Consider the following 15,433-nt stretch of genomic DNA (forward strand, 5'->3'; position numbering starts at 1 on the left):
TACTAATTGTATGTCTGTCAGTTAATATCTTTACCCTAGCACACTTTCCTTGCATGTAACTTCACTTTACATATGATCTAAAATGGCAAATTTATAAACCTCTGTGATTTTCCACATGCTGTATTATATTTTACATTTTACTGCAGAAAAATATCTCAATAATTTTTCATTATCTCATCCAGACCCTACAACAGGAATGATCACAACTAGAGCTGAGCTTGACAGGGAAGTAAGGGATCAGTATACAGTGGTGGTTGTTGCACAGGATCTGGGACGCCCTCCACAGCTGGCCTCACGCCTTCTGGTCATCAACATAACGGATGCTGATGACAATGCTCCAGTTTTTGCCAGGTTACCAGTAAGTTAACTACATGTTATGTTCACTGTAAAGTCAGTGTTTGCTATTACACTCATTGTTACTGATGATGTTAATAATATCAGTACATACGAACCTTTTTCATTCTGAGAGCTAAAATAATTTAGCTAATTGCTCGGAGGATAAATGTAAATACAGTAGAGCAACTGTATTTACTGTTGTATAAATGTAATGATAATTATTTAAAATATATATATGACAACCCAAATGTATTCTAGGGAGACAAACCCCTGGAATTTATTGTAGAAGAGGAGGCAGCCACTGGAACTGTCGTTGGTTATGTATCTGCAATAGATGATGATGCTGGAGACAATTCTCTGGTTGACTACAGAATAACTTGTAAGTATAATGTACAGGTATCCATATGTACATGCTGAATTTCTTTTATTTTATATTACTTATTTTTCTTGTGAGATACCTATATGGATTACATAGAGTAAGATAGGCTATGTGGATTATTGTAGATGGCTATGTGGATTGCAGATGGTAAATTTAATTTGGATTTTGTTTTAATATAAAATTTTGTTTTACGGCTTCATTTTTTTACAGATGGCAATGATGATGGTCTCTTTGGCATAAACAGAACAGCAGATAACCAGGGTATGATTTTTGTCAAAGATCGTATTGACAGAGAAAAGGCAAGTAATTCTACCATTAGTAATGGTTATATTTTATGGTAGAATGGAACAGTTTAGTCATGAGTTTGAACTACTGTTTATAGACATGCATACAAATTTTAAATTTCTAAATAGAATTAAAGCTTTGTTTTGATTATGACTTGTATTTTGTTTCAGGTCGAGTCTGTGACCCTAACCCTTTTGTGTGAAAAGTTAGGTCGCAGAATGCCAAACAGAAAGAATTTTGAACCCAAAAATCACGCTATGATGCAGGTTAGTGGTATATGATTTTTCCAACTGTGTTCTGGATTTTGTGAATGGTACTGTACTGTAAGTTAAAGCTCGTCATAAAGTGTTATAATTATGCTGCGGAAAGAATGTCCAGTTCCAGTAGCTATGCATTTAGACTCATATATGACTTTGACCTGCCAAATGAGGCCTGTTCTCTGGTATAGATGTCTGCTTCTGCTAGAGATTTATATCTTTTAGATAGAGTGGTTACAACTTGGACCACCGACGGGTGGTCACTTGTCAGGTTTTCATAAGTTGTATTTTAGCAGGGACCTTTCACATTCTCAGTTGGTCTCTGATCCCCTTTTCCTGCCAAGATCAACCAGATTTGCTGAACAGCAGCACCGATATGCAGTAAAAGTGCCTTGCTGTAGAACTTGGTTCCAGAGGTCCTTTACTCCTCACACCATTGGGCTGTGGAACTGTTTCCATGAGGATGTTGTGCAATTGAAACTTCAAAAGTTCAAGCAAAGATGCAGTGCATTACTGCCCTAATACTATTCTTGCATTTTAATACATAATATATTAATTTTTATATTTTTTAATGAGATCTTGTCTTTCTGTATTTTTTTTTTACCTCTTACTTCTTCCTAATGAACACCATTTTTTTTGGAAGCTTGAATTTCAAGTCAGTGGCCCCTGTGGGGTTGTTGCATATGAATAGGGTTCATCTTCTGAATAATAATAATAATAATAATAATAATAATAATAATAATAATAATAATAATAATAAATGGGCACCGTGGCAGAGTGGTTTAGCTCTTCGATGGACTGATTAACCCTTAAACGCCTGTTGGACGTTTTAAATGTCGTCAAAAATTGTCTGTCGAATGCCGAGTGGACGTTGCAAACGTCGACTGAAAATGCTTTTTTTAAATATTCGCGGAAAAATAATTATAGGCCTAGTTTGCGGAAGATTTCAAATCACGCGCCTTGGCGGATGCTGGGAGTTCACGGATCCAGGTGTTGTGTTGTTTTTGAGCATCACCCAGACGCGCATGCGCGAATTCCCTCCTACTCACGCCAGATAGCATCAGCGTCGGACCTTGCGGGAGCGATATTTTGACGCAGACGTGTTTTGCAGAACTTTGGCGAGTGTTTGCGTATTCGTGCTGCAACAGGACGTTTGTAGATATGTCACAAAGGCGTCAGGACCGTGAAAGGCGCATACTGCCTGTCGGAAGTGAGAGTGTGAGGCGAGTTTTAGACTGGGATGCTGGAGAAGGACCCAGCAACCAAAGTGAATTTTAACATTCGGTCAACTTTGACTCGACCGAAATGATCGAAAAACGCATCCGTAAGCCATAATTATTACATTCGAGTAACAATCAATCATTTACCTTCATTTTGCAACAAACAGAAAGTCTCTAGCACAATATTTAGAATTTTGGTGAATTTTTGAAAAAAATTTTCCTCCGCTCATATACGCGAACTCCGCTGAAAATCCTGTCATTTCTTGCGTCAGCTTGCCGTAATTTTTCGTCGTTTCATATTATTTGTTACATAAAGTGTTATACATCAAAATGTGCACAATTTCATGTAGAATACAACAAAAAATATATCATTCCTTTAGCTCTTCACAGTGTTTTAATATTTACATCGAAATCACGATAACTGACAAAATTTTAACATTCGGTCAACTTTGACTCGACCGAAATGATCGAAAACGCATCCGTAAGCCATAATTATTACATTCGAGTAACAATCAATCATTTACCTTCATTTTGCAACAAACGGAAAGTCTCTAGCACAATATTTAGAATTTTGGTGAATTTTTGAAAAAAATTTTCCTCCGCTCCGCAAACTCCGCTGAAAATCCTGTCATTTCTTGCGTCAGCTTGCCGTAATTTTTTCGTCGTTTCATATTATTCGTTACATAAAGTGTTATACATCAAAATGTGCGCAATTTCATGTAGAATACAACAAAAAATATATTCCTTTAGCTCTTCACAGTTTTTTAATATTTACATCGAAATCACGATAACTGACAAAATTTTAACATTCAGTCAACTTTGATTCGACCGAAATGATCGAAAAACGCATCCGTAAGCCATAATTATTACATTTGAGTAACAATCAATCATTTACCTTCATTTTGCAACAAACGGAAAGTCTCTAGCACATTATTTAGATTTTTGGTGAATTTTTGAAAAAAAAAAAAATTTCCCTTCAGTCCATGCACTCCTCCGCTGAAAATCCTGTCATTTCTTGCATCAGCTTGCCGTAATTTTTTCGCCGTTTCATATTATTCGTTACATAAAGTGTTATACATCAAAATGTGCGCAATTTCATGTAGAATACAACAAAAAATATGTCATTCCTTTAGCTCTTCACAGTTTTTTAATATTTTCGCCGAAATCACGATAACTGACAAAATTTTAACATTCGGTCAAATTTGATTCGACCGAAATGATCGAAAAACGCATCCGTAAGCCATAATTATTACATTCGAGTAACAATCAATCATTTACCTTCATTTTGCAACAAACGGAAAGTCTCTAGCACATTATTTAGATTTTTGGTGAATTTTTGAAAAAAAATTTTCCTTCGCTCCGCGCGCACGCGGACTCCGCTGAAAATCCTGTCATTTCTTGCGTCAGCTTGCTGTAATTTTTTCGCCGTTTCATGTTATTCGTTATATACATAAAGTGTTATACATCAAAATGTGCGCAATTTCATGTAGAATACAACAAAAAATATGTCATTCCTTTAGCTCTTCACAGTTTTTTAATATTTTCGCCGAAATCACGATAACTGACAAAATTTTAACATTCAGTCAACTTTGACTCGACCGAAATGATCGAAAAACGCATCCGTAAGCCATAATTATTACATTCAGCAACAATCAATCATTTACCTTCATTTTGCAACAAACGGAAAGTCTCTAGCACAATATGTAGATTTTTGGTGAATTTTTGAAAAAAATTTTCCTTAAACTCCAAGCTGACGCTCGCTGAAAATCCTGTCATTTCTTGCGTCAGCTTGCCGTAATTTTTTTTTCGCCGTTTCATATTATTCGTTACATAAAGTGTTATACATCAAAATGTGCACAATTTCATGTAGAATACAACAAAAATATATCATTCCTTTAGCTCTTCACAGTTTTTTTATATTTACATCGAAATAACGATAAATAGAAAAAAATCAACCTTCGGTCAACTTTAACTCTATCGAAATGGTTCAAAAATGCAATTGTAAGCTAAAAAACTTACAGCCTAGTAATATTCAATCAATTTCCTTCATTTTGGCACAATTGGAAAGTCTCTAGCACAATATTTTGATTTTTGGTGAATTTTTGAAAAAAACTTTTTTTTACGTCCGCGCATTACGAATTCATGCATCATTTTGTGATAATATTTTCTCTGTGTTGCTTTAATCGTTTTACAATCTGTTATATACCAAAATCATCGCAATTTAGTGTACAATACAACTAAAAAAAATTAACTCATTAGCTTCAACCGTTTTCCTTACAGCGCGATTTGTATACAATTATATACGAGTTTTTTTTTTTTTTGCTGTCATATATTCCAATATTTATATATGATAATGATATTTTTTTATTTCTGATGGTTGCATACTAAACTTCAGGCAATGAGAAAAAAGGAGCCAAAATGAACTCTTAATCTTGAAAACTAAGCGCTGTGATTTTCTGAAAAAACTTTTTTCCGCTTCAGCGCTACCTCTCGGAGGCCGCCGGCATACGGGAGACGTTTTTGAAAATAGGGCTTCGGCGTTAAAGGGTTAAGCAACATTGGGGCTGGTCAGTCGTTGGATGGGTGACCTGCTTTCCTTGGGGTTGATTCCTTGGGAAAGGATCTTTACTATAATTTCCTTAGCCTACTCAGCTGTAAATGAGTACCTATTCTCGTTGAGATAGGGTCCAGCTATGGGTTAAATAGTAAAACTCAGCAATGAAGGAAAGAAATGAAAAAATAAGCTACAAATGGAACCTCAGGCAACAGAGGAGCTTTGTCCGGCAGCCAGGTATACAACCCAATCGACGGGGAGGACGGTCAGGTACTTGGAGGTCATCATCCAGCAACTGACCACCACCATGACAGTAACCAGCAACCAAAGACTGGAGCTGCAGAGGCAGAACAAAATAAGAAATGGACAAGAGAAGAAAATATATGGAGATGCTACATCAGAAGCAACCCGACAGAAAGAGGATACAGGAGAAGACTGGTCATCATCTGGAATGAGAGAAATAACACCCCTCAAACAGAACAGAGGCTGGCAGACCAAGTAAGGAACATAAAGAAAAAGAACTGGCACTCCACAACAGAAAGAGAGGAACTGAAAAGAGAAATAACACCCACCAACAAAGGACAAGAAGATGAACTATGAGATGATGACACAGAACATGACAGGAATGATGAGTTACCAAACAATGACACACAAGGAAACACCGAAGATGTAACAGAGAGGTTGGAATGGATGAAAAAGATCAGACAATAGATGAAGCCAGATACAGAGAGAAAAGATCCCCTCCATGAAAGCCTACAACACAAAGAAATTAAGGGAAAAAACAAGTGAAGTTAATGAAATAATGAGACTAATCCACACCACCAGTATCACAGAAACAAATAACTTGGCATATGCAGGAGCAAGACTAGTAGTAGAACTCATGGGGATACAAAGACCAACATCACCATCACAACCAACCCAACAGAAACCAAAACAGCAACCGCCTTGGAAAAGGTACCTGGAAAAACTAATCGTGGCGATGAGATCTGACTTGAGTAAACTGAAAGAGATGGCAGAAAGAGGCTAAGAAGCAAGAAAACAAGAGAGGAACTGAATGAGAAATACAAAGTACAGGAGAAGGGACTAAACAACACAATGGAAGATATAAAACAGAGGCTTAAAGCCAAAGCACATAAGATCCAATGGTACATGAACAGGAATAAAGGATACCAGCAGAACAAACTCTTCGGAACCAACCAGAAAAGACTATACAGCCAACTAAGAGATGAAGACAACCAACAGGAAATTCCTGAAGCCAAACCGAGTAAGAGACTCGAAAAACATATGGAGCAATCCGGTATCACATAACAGACATGCAACATGGGTCCAGGAAATCAAGGCAGAAGAAATGGGGAGAATAAAACAAAGATTCACCGAGATCACAACAGACACAGTCAGACACCAACTAAATAAAATGCTCAACTGGAAAGCTCCAGGTCCCGATCAAGTCTATGGATACTGGCTCAAAAACTTCAAGGCCCTACACCCACGAATAGCAGAACAACTCCAGCATTGTATCACAAACCACCATGCGCCCAAATGGATGACCACAAGGAGAACATCCTTAGTACATAAAGACAAGAACAAGGGAAATATAGCAAGTAACTACAGGCCTATCACCTGCCTACCAGTAATGTGGAAGTTACTAACAGGTATCATCAGTGAAAGGCTATACAACTACCTAGAGGATACAAACACCATCCCCCACCAACAGAAAGGATGCAGAAGGAAGTGTAGGGCCACAAAAGACCAGCTCCTAATAGACAAAATGGTAATGAAGAATAGTAAGAGAAGGAGAACCAACCTAAGCATGGCATGGATTGACCACAAGAAACCCTTCGACAAGATACCGCACATGTGGCTAATAGAATGTCTGAAAATATATATGGGGCAGAGGAAAACACCATCAACTTCCTTACAAATATAATGCACAACTGGAATACAGGCCTGCGATAAGACTAGCAGAGGTTAACATCAGGAGAGGGATCTTTCAAGGTGACTCACTGTCCCCACTACTCTTCATAGTAGCCATGATTCCCATGACAAAAGCACTGCAGAAGATGGATGCTGGGTACCAACTCAAGAAAGGAGTCAACAGAATTAACCATCTGATGTTCATGGACGACATCAAGCTGGATGGCAAGAGCATCAAGGAAATAGATACAGTACCCTAATCCAGACTAAGGATTGTATCTGGGGACATCAGTATGGAGTTTGGAATAGAAAAATGCACCTTGGTCAACATACAAAAAGGCAAAGCAACAAGGACTGAAGGGATAAAGCTACCAGATGGGAATAGCATCAAACACATAGATGAGGCAGGATACAAACACCTGGGAATAATAGAAGGAGAGGATATAAAACGCCAAGAGATGAAGGACATGATCAGGAAATAATATATGCAGAGACTTAGGGCGATACTCAAGTCAAAACTCAATACCGGAAACATGACGAAAGCCATAAACACATGGGCAGTACCAGTAATCAGATACAGTGCAGGAGTAGTGGAGTGGACGAAGGCTGAACTCTGCAGCATAGACCAGAAAACTAGAAAACACATGACAATACACAAAGCACTACATCCAAGAGCAAATACAGATAGACTATGCGTAACACGAAAGGAAGGGGGGAGAGGGCTACTAAACCTAGAGGACTGCGTCAACATCGAGAGCAGAGCACTGGGGCAATACCTGAAAACCAGTGCAGATGAGTGGCTAAGGAGTGCATGAGAAGAAGGACTGATAAAAGTAGATGAAGACCCAGAAATTTACAGAGACAGGAGAATGAAAAACAGAACAGAGGACTAGCACAACAAACCAATGCACGGACAGTACATAAGACAGACAAAAGAACTGGCCAGCAATGAAACATGACAATGGCTACAGAGGGGAGAGCTCAAGAAGAGAACAGAAGGAATACTAACAGCGGCACAAGATCAGGCCCAAAGAACCAGATATGTCCAAAGAACAATAGATGGAAATAACATCCCACCCACATGCAGGAAGTGCAGTATGAAAGACGAAACCATAAACCATATAGCAAGCGAATGTCTGGCGCTTGCATAGAACCAGTACAAAAAGAGGCATGATTTAGTAGCAAAAGTCCTCCACTGGAGCCTGTGCAAGAAACATCAGCTGGCTTGCAGTAATAAGTAGTACGAACACCAACCTGAGTGAGTGATAGAAAATGATCAGGCAAAGATCCTCTGGGACTATGGTATCAGGTTGATTGACAAAATTAAGAAGAAAGTATCACTCACTGATGTGGCAATACCATGAGACACCAGAGTAGATGAGAAAGAAAGAGAAAAAATTGAAAAGTATCAAGACCTGAAAATCAAAATAAGAAGGATATGGAATATGCCAGTGGAAATTGTACCCATAATCATAGGAACACTAGGCATGATCCCAAGATCCCTGAAAAGGAATCTGTAAAAACTAGATGCCGAAGCAGCTCCCAGACTCATGCAGAAAAGTGTGCTATGAGAAACAGCGCACATAGTGAGAAAAGTGATGGAGTCCTAAGGAGGCAGGATGCAACCCAGAACCCCACACTATAAAAACCAACCAGTCGAATAAGATGACTGTGATAGACAAAAAAAAAATAATAATAATAATAATAATACTGTAATAACAATTTCATAAGAAAAAATGTTAACCCTGATGTTGGATAACTTTATAATTTAGGACTTCAGAGTTATTTTGTACTTGAACATTTCTGCCAATGTTTTCTGACAAAAATAAATTTAGTTTTTTTTCTTATTCCAGGTGATCATAATGGTAAGTGACTTGGATGATAACAAGCCCACCTTTATTGATAATGTGGTGACATCAGGTGTTCGTGTTGATGCTGCTCTGCAGACTGAGGTACTTAGACTCCAAGCTAAGGATGAAGATCCTACTGCATTGCCAATAAGGTATGTTCCTGTAATTTTTCCTTTTTCCATGTTCCATCTAATTTTCAAACATCACTAACATGCCCTTTCCTTTCATTCCAGTGTTATCAGTCTTGACTGTATTGGCTTGTAAAAACATTTTTGTGTGAAAGAATTGCATTAGTTGGTGTTGCCTCATATTTGGAAACCAACAAGTTTTTCAGGTTACTCATGAAAGTCCTCATCTCTTGGGAGAGCATCCAAAATGAAGAGGTTGCCAAGTAGTAACATGCATGCAGGAAATCTGCTACCTTGTATAGGGAAAGTGTATGTTCTACATTTTCTGTTAAAAATTGTGCAAGGATTTATTCTTCAACACTGATCTTATCCTAACAACTGAACATTGTTGTTTCCGTTTTATTTTTGGGGGACCTACCCATGGTTTTGAATGAAGAATTGCTGGAAGATATGTTGTATCAAGAGGCTAGAAAAGAGATGGAGCTAGAAAATGGGACAGATTAAGACCTGACCTAATTTGGGGTTCAGGCAGAAAGTGTACAGGACAGACAAGAGTGGAGATAACCATATACAGTAAATTGAAAAGTTAACAGAAATTATGATGATGATTTATATAAATTCAAAGCCAACAGGAATAGGTTCATTAATGGGGGAGGTATTTTTTTATTTTTGTTGATAATAAATTATAACTTTAAAAGCCTAATAACTGGATGTTGAAAGAGTCAAGGATTACGAAACTATTGAAGAAAGGGCCTCAGTTTATTTGATGTTAGTTACAGTTAAGAGTGACCAAATATATGTGACAATGCTGTATTGCATTGTCTATTCACAGGAGTTACTCAAAAGTAAACATTGTGTTACTGGGTATGTCAAATTTTCAGATGGGAAAATACTACTGTGTGTGTCATTGAGTGCCACAATTCTTTTGCCCTGTAGGAGAGTAGTGTCACCAGTCCACCTCATGCGGTGCACTGTAGGCATTACTTAAGGTCCTTTGCAGTGTTCGTTCTGCCCCCAGCTGTAACCCCTTTCATTCATTTTACTGGACCTCTATTCATATTATCTTCCTTTTATCTTACTTTACACCTTCTCCTAACAATTGTTTCATAGTGCAGCTGCGAAGTTTTCCTCCTGTTACACCTTAAAATCCTAACTGTTTACTTCTCAGCACTGAATGACCTCATTGGTCCCACCACTTGGCCTCGGGCCTAAATTTCATAATCCAATCTGATTCAATCCACAGTTCTATTGTGGGTTTAATTTGATCTATGTTGGTTATTTGGTAATAAGTGTCAGCTTTTATGATAAAATGGCTATGAGGATCGTTGATGTGTCAGTGCTGTTTTGACTTTCTTTTCGTAAATTGGTTTGGGTGATGTTCTCTGTCAGTTCTGGTGGAATAAAGGCTTTTGTAAAGCATGAGTATGTGAGGAAACATTTATAAAAATTTAAAATTAATAATAGTGCCTGTGTAATATACAGTACATTGTATGTTTACAATTGTTTAAGGCAAGCTAATATTTTTGTTTCAGGTATAATATGCAAAATATCAGCTTCTCTCATATAGAAGATTCTGTTGAGCTTCTCCCAGATGAAGAGGTCAATGCCACAGGTGTTTTCTTACTTGAGGAATCAACAGGTGTTTTGAGGACAAATGCACCTTTAACTAGATATGCCCATGGTATTTTCACAGCCTTTGTCACGGCACGTTCCACTCCTCATGACGATCCTGCAGTTGCAAAAGTCACAGTACGTGTTTTTTTTGTTTCTATATTGTCTGGTATTTTAAGGTATTGCGTGAGTCTAAATTTTGTGGTGTGATGTCTTAACTCGTATCCTTTGCTATATATTTTAACTTTATATTATGAAAGATGATAAACTGCAATAGGATGCATGAGCTTCCCCAAGAAAGGGAGGTCTTACATACCATCTAATTACTGCTTAGCATCTCTGCCTTGAATAGCAATACAGGTTTGAATAGTAATTATTATTATTCAGAAGATAAACCCCTATTCATATGGAACAAGCTCTCAGGGGCCAGGTTTGATTCAAAAGTAAAAAAATGTAATCATTTAATGTCACTTTCATGCAGATATATGTCCTGCGGGATTCTGACCTTCTCCGCTTCACATTCGGAATGACCCCTAGCGAGGTGCGCCGTCAACTAACAACTTTCAAGAAGGATGTAGAAAATGTACTGCCAGTGGCGGCATCTCTTAATGTATATGACACAGCATATTACTCGGACTCAAATGGTGCCATTGATTTCTCAAGCACAGGGTAAGTTGATTAGTTATAAAATATTCAAGGATTGAACTTCCCATTTACTATATTCAGTTACGTATTTAATTTTTTAGGTTTAATCAAATACAGTAGTCTACAGAACACTTTTTGTCTGCAGAAACAAATCCACAGTTATGTAACTGTACAGGTAAATATATTTGTACAGTTACATAACTATGGATTTGTTTCTCCATTTTAAGACTTGTGCTACTATCAGGTATTTTTTAAACATTTTTGTTTATAAACAAGAAGTGTTTTAATACTTTTTATCTGATGATTGAAACTTAATAGAGATATTGTACAGTTCTTAAAAGTGAAATCTTTTTATTTCAGGTCCTGTTTCCATTTAGTGGGTCGTAATATGCATGACACAAAAGTATTACTTGATTCTACAATTAACAAAAAATTACAGCAAGTGTTTGATAAGTATTCTGTTAAAAGAGTGGAGGTAAGTTCAGAGGTTCTTGTTTTACTTAACGATTTACAGTACAGTAGAGCCCTGGTCCTCGATGTTAATCTGTTCCAGAAGAAGCATCGAGATTCGATTTAGTTGAATTCTGAATCAATTTCTCCCATAAGAAATAACTGAAAAGGGATTAATCCATTCCTGACCACCAGTCATTACCCCAACCTTGCCTTTTTACACAAAACATTACACTACAATTAACCCTTAAACGCCGACTGGACGTATCGTAAGTCGACTAAAATTGTCAGTCGGGTGACGATCGGATGTACCGTACGTCGACTACAAAAAATTTCAACCTTTGGTCAACTTTGACTAGACCGAAATGGTCGAAAAGCACAATTGTAAGCTAAAACTCTTACATTCTAGTAATATTCATTCATTTACCTTCATTTTGCAACAAATTGGAAGTCTCTAGCACAATATTTCGATTTATGGTGAATTTTTGAAAAAACTTTTCCTTAAGTCCGTCCACGCTGGTAACTGGGCGAACATCTCGGAAATTCTTTCGTCACTTTGTCGTAATGTTTGCACCATTTTATATTAGTCGTTACATAAACTTTTATATATGAAAATGTGTGCAATTTCATGTAGAATACAACAAAAAATAACTCATGGTTGTAGCTTTTATTAGTTTTGAAATATTTTCATATAAATCACGATAAATAGAAAAAATTCGACCTTCGGTCAACTTTAACTCGACCGAAATGGTAAAAAACTGCAATTGTAAGCTAAAACACTTACAGCCTAGTAATATTCAATCAATTACCTTCATTTTGCAACAAACAGGAAGTCTCTAGCACAATATTTCGATTTATGGTGAATTTTAGAAAAAACTTTTTACGTCCGCACGTTTCGAATTCATGCATCATTTTGTGATATTATTTTCTGTGTTGCTTTGATCGTTTTACAATTTGTTATATACCAAAATCATCGCAATTTAGTGTACAATACAAAAAAAAAATAACTCATTAGCTTTAACCGTTTTGCTCACAGCACGATTTGTATACAATTATATATGAAATTTTTTTTTCGTGCTGTCATATATTTCAATATTTATATATGATGATGATATTTTTTTTCATTTCTGATGGTTGCATACTAAACTTCAGGCAATGTCAAAAAAGGAGCCAAAAATGAACTCTTAATCTTAAAAACTAAGCATGCTGTGATTTTTTGAAAAAAACTTTTTTTCCGCATCGGCGCTAACTCCCGAACGCCGCTGTCATATGGCAGACACTTCCATAAATAGAGGCTCGGCGTTTAAGGGTTAAATAAGTTCAGAGTTAAATAAATTACCATATCAGAAACACTTTTTACATTTTTAAATGCATACTGTATAAAAAAAATTGGCCTACGGCCAATGTGGCCGTATTACTGATGGTAGACCGAGCGCCATAGGCTAGGCTAGGTAGCCTATAGGCACTACCAGAATGTACTGTAATGGGTACACACAAAAACTGTTGTTAATAAAAATAACATTGAAAAACAAGCCTGATTATTATAGCAAGCCTGATTATTATAGTAAATTAATAATACAGTATTTATAAGCCGAATTACTGTATGTGTTATCATAAAATTAAGAAAAATTTCCCAAGTTACGTCGGCACTCTGCAGCTTGTGGCATGAGCAGATGTAAACAAACCAAAGCACCACCCTGGTGGCGTATCGCGGTACTAATTTACTATAAATACTGAACGTAAACAGTAAATTTCATACAGAGTCTACTGGAATAGTGTACAAAATCACTGTAAAACATCTTTCAATAAATATTATGATACCCTAACATATTGGGACCCATGATTGGATGAAAATTCAGTGCAGAAAGGCAAAAAAATTATGATATACCTGTATAAGCGTGTACTTCTCCAAACAACAGCAGCAGCGTGTTTGAGCTTTAAAGGCTTTTAAATACGCATGGGAAGAACACCACCAACAACGCCAACTAGCAGCAGCCGGCAGAAACTTTTTTTTTTTTTTTACAAACATCATATGATTCACTGGGGCGGATTCTGGTTTGTTGTTTGACCTCCGATGCAAAATTTACTCGACATTCGTGTCAAAATCCGATTATGTTGAGCTCTGGTATGGTTGAGGACCGGGATTCTACTGTACAGCATTTGTATTTTATCAGTTTTCAGGTGAAATTTTTATATGGTAGTGATATCACTGCTAAGAAATTCATGTTGTGAAAAACTTGTATAACCAAAATCTACATTGATATAAATAAGATAAAAACAAAGACTTCTGAACATCTGAACTGAGGAGGAACATTATTCAGGAGTTCAAAAGTCTTTGTTTTATTTTTTGTATGTTAGTAGTTTATTTATACAATTGTAAATTTTTATTATACAATGATATTAAAATTTTTCATCATGAAAAGAAATAGATTTGAAGTTACATAAGTGAGTTATTCTTGAAGTTGAGATTTAAGACAATTGCATAACTGCAGTTACATTTAAATATTTCTGCAATTGAAGGATTTTAAATTCAAAGTCTCACTAAATTACTTTTCTTTTTCTTTTACAGCGATGTGTTCCACGTCGTGAGTCACGGCAAGCTGACTGGGTTGAAGTGTGGGTCTTGGTTATAGCAGCCTTTATCGGGGTGGGTGGTACCATAGCAGCTTGTTCTGTATGTTGTCTGTATTCAAGATATCGACGACAGCTGAAGCGACACCAGCAGCACTTGCGTCTGCTTGAGAATCCAGTAGCTGCTGGTCAGGTTCTACCTCCAGGCTCTATTGTAATGTTACCTCACGGCCCTCCTCCACCACCAGGTCCACCACACCCTGGGGGACTCCATCAACCAATGGGACCTCCAGCTTCGGTGTTGAGCGCTGAGCCTCCGAGAGCGTTCGAACGTCAAGATCGTGTTCTTCCCCTTGATGCCATCTCTTATAGAAGTGGTCAGAGGTAGCTTTACTTGCAGGAACGCAATAAAATACATATACGTACTGTATGTAATATTTTTATAGTTACAAGTTGTAAAAAGAGCAGTTATTTGGCCTTAGAACAGAGTTTAGTAAAAGTGCCTTATTTGTTTATAGCATATTTTATCATAGCATTATAGAAAAATCATATATGTAATTTAATGTTGTAAATTTAGTCCAGGTGATGGAATATATGCTTAGTGTATGCAAGAATGTGGATATTGTAATAGCTGTAACTGTTATGTCAAACACTTTTCATTACTTTACACAGTAGTAATAATTTTTCCATACTCATGCATCCTATTGGTGAATCAAGTCCTGCATTTATTATTATTGTTTTACTTTTGTTATGGAGCTTTTAAGGTCCTATTATTATTGCTCCATCATCATAAAGTATTCTGTTGTGTGTTGACTAATAGTGTTGCATGAGGTAAGGTCAACAACGTCCATAAACTCTTGCAAAACAAAACATTACGTGTTATAATTTTGTTAAAATTGATACATTCAAACTTTCATCATTCTGTCTGGTATAGATGGTTATATGTGAGATAGTAAATAAAATATGAAAGTTGTTGCTTAACGTACTAATGTTGTACTTTTTGTGTCCTTCTGCGATTAAAATTGTAGAAATTGGGCAAAAAAACAAAAGAAAATGAGGGATATTTGTAGATAATAATGACAGAAATGGATGGACAAACTTTGGTAATTCAGAGTCAAAATCCAGGAGTGAGGCCAAGACATCAAGTTTGCCCAATGGCAAAATAACATGTTTGATAAAAATGAGCTTTTTCTTGTAATTTTGTTTTTAATACAAACCTTTACATAGCCTATG

At 36.7% G+C, this 15,433-nt stretch overlaps 1 protein-coding gene across 1 annotated transcript in view; it reads left to right on the forward strand.

The window, feature by feature from the left end:
• The window catches only part of Cad74A (cadherin-74A), a 52,606-nt gene extending 37,417 nt beyond the window's left edge, over positions 1-15,189 (forward strand). The window contains exons 27-35 of the mRNA XM_067088325.1: positions 183-358; positions 595-715; positions 926-1,014; positions 1,171-1,266; positions 8,799-8,947; positions 10,456-10,672; positions 11,016-11,203; positions 11,540-11,654; positions 14,199-15,189. Coding sequence (XP_066944426.1) covers positions 183-358; positions 595-715; positions 926-1,014; positions 1,171-1,266; positions 8,799-8,947; positions 10,456-10,672; positions 11,016-11,203; positions 11,540-11,654; positions 14,199-14,588 — 1,541 coding nt within the window. The 3' untranslated portion in view covers positions 14,589-15,189. The remainder of the gene's footprint in view (positions 1-182; positions 359-594; positions 716-925; positions 1,015-1,170; positions 1,267-8,798; positions 8,948-10,455; positions 10,673-11,015; positions 11,204-11,539; positions 11,655-14,198) is intronic.
• The last annotated feature ends 244 nt before the right edge of the window (positions 15,190-15,433 follow it).

The sequence above is a fragment of the Macrobrachium rosenbergii genome, chromosome 44 (genome assembly GCF_040412425.1).
Source record: "Macrobrachium rosenbergii isolate ZJJX-2024 chromosome 44, ASM4041242v1, whole genome shotgun sequence".
Taxonomy (NCBI): domain Eukaryota; kingdom Metazoa; phylum Arthropoda; class Malacostraca; order Decapoda; family Palaemonidae; genus Macrobrachium; species Macrobrachium rosenbergii.